At 41.6% G+C, this 6,246-nt stretch overlaps 1 protein-coding gene across 1 annotated transcript in view; it reads left to right on the top strand.

Moving 5' to 3' along the window:
* LOC101854777 (CD109 antigen) overlaps nt 1-6,246 on the top strand; it is a gene marked incomplete at its 5' end in the record, with an annotated part of 48,268 nt that overhangs the window by 7,213 nt on the left and 34,809 nt on the right. Inside the window, 7 exon segments of the mRNA XM_013091449.2 lie at nt 311-419; nt 1,194-1,305; nt 2,256-2,368; nt 3,744-3,971; nt 4,654-4,752; nt 5,169-5,231; nt 5,892-6,083. Of these exon segments, the coding sequence (XP_012946903.1) occupies nt 311-419; nt 1,194-1,305; nt 2,256-2,368; nt 3,744-3,971; nt 4,654-4,752; nt 5,169-5,231; nt 5,892-6,083 (916 nt within the window).

Genomic DNA, 6,246 nt, shown 5'->3' with positions numbered 1-6,246 from the left:
ATAGAGAGAGACGAGAGAAAGATAGAGGGAGAGAGATAAAGAGGGAGAGAGAAAGAGAGAAAGAGAGAGAAAGAGGGAGAGAGGGAGAAAGAGGGAGAAAGAGAGAGAGAGGGGGGGATGGGGGAGGGTGACGAGATAGAGAAAGACAAGGGAGAGAATGAGGGAGACAGAGAGTAATAGAATTGACTCATTCTTGCATTGGTTGTCGGTTATTTTTCTAACAACTGTAGTAATTTTTCTCCCAACCACAAAAAAATGTTTTACGAAAATGTGTTATGACCATGCCGATAAAGCATTGTGTTTATCCCAGATACACATTCGGACAGCCAGTTAAGGGTATGGTGGAGCTTCACTTGGGACCTAACCAGGGCCCAGACTTCTGTGGGAAACCCCTCAAAACAACACAAGTGGCTTTTGAGGTGAGAATCATGGAGGTTAAAGGCATTGAAGTATTCTGTCCGTATACAAATATTATGTTTGTCTGTAGTTAGGTCTGTAACTTCAACCTTGCAGAGTCCTTTTGTGGGTCTTTCGGTTACACGAAATTAGTTATCTTTTACTCTGTGTTATTTGGAAATATATTTGCTTGCGACTCAATACGTAACTTTAATTCTAACAAAAACCAATTTAATGCTTGAAGAACAGCCTGGGCTTCGCACACTGAGATTTTCTACTTCATGTGTCTGTATTTTGGGTGTTACGTTAATTCTTTTCGCATTTGGTACGTAGTGTCTGTGAGAACATGGATTAGTAGATTTCTCACACTTCGTACATCATCATCATCATCATCATCATCTTCATCATCATCATCATCATCATCATCATCATCATCATCATCATCATCATCATCATCATCATCAATAGTAGATTTCATTGTACACATAGTGTAAAACCAAGAAGAGGCATAAACTGAAAGACTTTGATATCGGTATTCAACATCTCCAAGAAAAGATAAGTCAGTTCAAATAAAGTATAAGCCTCCCCCCTCCTCTTCACCACCACCCCCGATCAAGTCTTCACACCCCCTGACGATCATTTTCTACTGATTCATCTTCCTCTAAAAACATAGAGACACCCTAAAAGTAACCCCCTCAGCGACCCCCGACTTTGCGCTTTTTTTTGGGGGGGGGGGAGGGGAGGGGGGCGATAATGATTGTAGCTAGTTGTTTTATTTTGTTTTCCTCCCTGCCCAGATCGACGGCGAGGCAAAGTTCCGAGTACCCACCAGTGACATCCAGAGAGCTGTGTCCCTGTATAACGGGGTGGATGTCAGAGTCACTGCATTGGTCAAAGAAGCCGCAACAGGTAAGTGATATGAGTAATTGTAAGTGCTTTACACACGTTTCGACATACAATTTAGATTAGTGCTTTTGCTGGCTTTTTATTTGTTTGTTTTTTGTTGTTTTTTTCTTTCTTTTTTAAAAGTTTTTTTCAGGGGGAGGTGTGGTGTTTTGTTTTTCGTTTGGTATAGTTTTTGCTTGTCTTTTGGGTTTTTTTTGGTTTTTTATTCATTCATTCATTCTTTCATTTATTTATTTATTTTCATTTCTGGGGGGGGGGAGTGGGGAGAGAGAGAGAGAGAGAGAGAGAGAGAGAGAGAGAGAGAGAGAGAGAGAGATATGCTTACATTCTGCTTTCCAGGGAAAATCCGGTGTAAATAGGAGACAGCCACACAGTGGACAGACGGAGATACTCAATGAAGCTATAACTTCCGCTCTCGGGAACCGAACTTTTGTCTTCTACATGCTATGACAAAGAGCCTATCCGCTACACCACAAACTGCTGTCCTAAAATGTTGACGTTATTGAGAAGGCGATAATCTTGGGCTCCCTCTGACGTTCTCACTATGTGACGACATGTTGCCCATCTAACAGGCTCACTCTGAAGTCATGTTGACCCTCTGACAGGCTCACTCTGAAGTCATGTTGACCCTCTGACAGGCTCACTCTGAAGTCATGTTGCCCATCTAACAGGCTCACTCTGAAGTCATGTTGCCCATCTAACAGGCTCACTCTGAAGTCATGTTGCCCATCTAACAGGCTCACTCTGAAGTCATGTTGCCCATCTAACAGGCTCACTCTGAAGTCATGTTGACCCTCTGAAGTTCTCAATTCATGAGTGACCTCATGTTCTCCCTCGAAAAGGCTTATTCTATGACGTCATGTTCTCCCTTTAAAAGGCTTCATCTATGACGTCATGTTGACCCTCTGAAGTTCTCACTGTGTTTTGACCTCCTCCCCCCCCACCCTCCCCAGGTGTCCGTCTCAATGGCAGCAGCGTCATCAAGTATCACAGCAACGAGTTCAAGATCGAGTTCCTGGAAAACACTCCCAGTGTGTTCAAACCTGGTCTCCCCTACAAAGCCTTCGTGAGTATTGAGTGTTAGTTGTTTTTTTACGCCATCAACTACACAATTTAGGTTAGACCTAGTGCTCGCCAACGTGGGCGATATCACCCACTACTGTGGGCGATTTGTTAATGTTGATGGGCGGTGGGGATCACACGGGGACTGGGTGACAGGTATTATTTAATTCTCTACTTGGAAGTACAAGCATGTAGGTGTGCGGTACGATAATGTTACCCTATCCGTACACCTGAGGTCATTTTGTACCCCCGCGGTGGTATTTTTCCCTTTTTATCATACTTCTTGAGCGAATTTTTTTTTTGAAACTTTCAGTATTTCTAAAAAATAAAAAAACACATTTTGACAGACTGCTATGCAAAGGGTACCGATTGGATTAACAAGTAAATTTCCTCTTTTGGAATGTGGGGGCACTGAGTTCCCCACGTCTTATGGATACAATAATAAAAACACGTCGTAGGATAAGGTTAAAGGTGGCAAAAGTTGGCTTTAGTTAAGAAAAGATTGACAAGCACTGCTTTTGATAACGTTTTGGGAGACCGGATCTTTGCACCCTGTTGTATGGACCAACTCGGCCTTAATGGAATATGATATCTCGGGAGATAGACGGAGATGCTCTATGAGATCATTTCCCAAAGTGGGAATTGAACTCTAACTCATATCTTCGGCGTGCAAAGGCGAACATTTTAATTATTCGTAATAATAAAAGCTGGCTTCATAATTGCTGCCAACTCATCTTTTTGTGTGTACCATGTGAGACTCCATATTTTGAAGACTTTCTGGCAAGCATTCGAAACTTTATAATTACAGAGTTTTCGTGCATATAATTAAAAAACAGTCCAAACTCCAAAGTAAAAACAAACAAATGGAAGGCCCCTTACCTATCTTTTATTTTACAAAGTCGTTTTAAACTGGATTCTTTTTTTTTGGTGAGGCATAATTTAAGTCAACTTCAATGTAATGTCAGTAAATTGTAGAGCAAAGGGGTGGAAAGAGAAATAAATGAAAATGAGAGGGAGGGAGAGAGGGAGAGAGAGAGAGAGAGAGAGAGAGAGAGGGGGGGAGAGAGAGGGGGGGAAGAGAGGGAGGGAGAGAGAGAATGAGAGAGATGAGGAGGGAGGAGGGAAGGAGTGAAAGGCTCACTATTTGAATGATGGTCTTTGCATTATTGTCAAGTTCATGGAGCACTAAGTTACTAAAAATGCGTTGTATATTATGATTCGTTGTTATATTATTATTATTATTATTAAGAATATATTTATTTATTTATTTATTTATTTGTTTGTTTATTTATTTATTTATTTATGTATTTATTTATTTATTTATTCATATAACCAGAAAACATTTAAAATCCCTCCAACCCTCTATCCCATCCTTCCAGCTCCGCGCCAGCTCCCCTGACAACCTCCCTCCCCCCGGCGAGAACAACGTGGTCTCCGTGTACACATCGGTCAGCTACAGACTCAAGGTCAAGGACCAGGACCTCTACGACACCAACGTCTTCACAGGCACCTACCCGCTGCCCGGACAGAACCTGACCCTGCCTGCTAATGGCGTCATCGCGGTGGATGTAGAGATTCCCAACAACGCCACCAGCATCACCATGAAGGTATTGATTATAAAAGTAATCAACGTACATGTGAAGATTTAAAAGTAACTATTTCAAATGTAATAAATGTGTACGTGTAATGAGTTTACAGTAATGATTGCTAACTTAATGAATATACATGTGATGGTTTAAAAGTGATGATTGCAAATATTAATTATAATGGTTGTACATGATGCAATGATTTAAAAGTAATAATTGCTGATATAACGGTTGTACTTGTAATGAATTGAAGTTATGATTGCAAATAATTGTACGGCCTCCCTCAACCCAATTTAGATTCTTCAACCCTGCCTGCCAGAGTCTGAGAAAATGTATTACCTCAGAAAGAAGACGGAGATATTTGTTTCATAGACTTTTGCGTGCAACGCAGAAATCAAGATCATGTCTTCTACGTGTAGTGGTGTATAGTCTAACCGTTACATTGTTTATCACTGGTGCCAGCACGAAGGTATCAAGGTGTATTTCGTCAGGAGGTTTAAGGAGGGGGGGGTGAGATCAGCTGTTTTCATTTGACAGGCGTCAATAGAGTGCAAGACAGACACAGACATGGTCTTTTGTTGTTGGGGTTTTTTTTCTTGTCAGATGTTTCTTGGCGAAAGAAAGGTTTTGGTCGTAAAGTAAGATAACGTGTGCTGAAAGTGAATTGAGAGAAATGTTTGACAAGAAAAGTTTATTCCCACAGGCGACTTTCAAAGACCAGACGGCCAGAAGAGTGGTAGAGAAGACTTACTCTAAGAGCAAAACCTACATGCAGCTCACAGCACTAGAAAAGAACATCAAGGTAACAGCTTAGAAGTTTTGTTAGTTAACTATTCTCATACCAATTCAGGGATACATGCCCTGCTTGCGCTGATCTACCATGTTACTGTGTCGATTAAATATTCCTGTTCTTGGTTTGTTTTGTTTCTTCCTTCTCTAAGCTTTTGAAACGTGTTAATGCTCCCTGGCATTTTTCCCTGGCTGTGTCATCTATGTTACAGTTCTTCATGTGGCGTTTGAGGATGTCCTTACCATAAAACACTACAGAGGAAGCCAAGAGAATAAATGAATAATTAATCGACGATCCCATATTAAAGTTAACGATAGTTATCAATTCAATTCTTTAACTCATTTGAATAAAGTTAGTCAGTTCACAGGTTGCCCCAAGTTGTGTGACAGACCATTGTGACGTCACAATGTTCTTTTTGTGTCTGACAGGCCAAATCAAAGGCCAGTTTCAACCTGAGAGCCACAGAGCCACTGGGCCGTGTGACGTACGAGGTGAGTGACACAAGGCAATAGAGACATCATTTATAACCTGGAGTCTGGGCCAGCTTCTGCTGCTTTCTTTTTGTCTTTTTGTCTTCTTTTTGCTTTTTTTGTTTTTGCTTTTTGTTTTGTTTTTGTTAGCGTGTTTCCTCTGTTTGGGATGTCTTCTTTTTAGTCGTTTATTCTGTTAAAATCAAGGATTTTTTCTAGGAAGGGGTGAGGGTGGATGCGGTTGTTGTTTTAGTTTCTTGGGGGATTTTGGTTGTTTTATTGGTTTTGTTAGTTTTTTAGGGTTTTTTTCTCTTTTTTTTTAATTGACGGGGGGCTGCGTCCCAGCAATAAAAGGAAAAAGACACTGATTAATTTTGAAATATTTTCCCTCTGTGGAGATCGAACCCACGTTTTTTTTCTTGCTTTCTTTATTTCTTCTACTTTTTAAAAGAAATGATGGTTCAACGATTTAAACGTTTAACAATTTGACGGTATGACACTTTGACACTTTGACATCGGACATTTTGACAGTTCGTACCTTCACCACACAGCTAAGGCCGTCACGCCACCCGTGCTCATAGAACTGAACTGACCTTACTATTTACTGGTGACACCTCAAACCAGCCAGACTCAGTGACATCACTCTATGTCCCTCCTGCACCCCCCCCCCTCCACGCTCAGGTTCTGTCCCGCGGCAGTGTCGCCTTCTCCGGCTCTCTCAACGGCAAGGGCCAAACGTCCGTGAACTTTGAACTTGACGTGACCCCAGCTATGGCGCCCACGGGACATCTCCTGGCGTACTACAACCGTGGTAACAAAGAGGTCGTTGCTGACAGTCTGGCCTTCAGTGTCGATGGAATCTTCCAGAACGAGGTCAGTGGACTGTTTGAACACAGAAATTCATATTCTCCATTATTTAAAGACATTTTGTCTTTGTTTTTACCACCGCCCCCCCCCCAATTCATTTTAGTTTTAGTAAGGTTTTACGGCGCTCGCAACTGCATAAGGTCATATGAGCGCCAAGGGGTGGATGTCA

This window comes from Aplysia californica, unplaced genomic scaffold, assembly GCF_000002075.1.
Source record: "Aplysia californica isolate F4 #8 unplaced genomic scaffold, AplCal3.0 scaffold00036, whole genome shotgun sequence".
Classification (NCBI taxonomy): domain Eukaryota; kingdom Metazoa; phylum Mollusca; class Gastropoda; order Aplysiida; family Aplysiidae; genus Aplysia; species Aplysia californica.
Note: the sequence above shows the minus strand (reverse complement) of the source record. Positions and strands in the feature narration are given on the sequence as shown.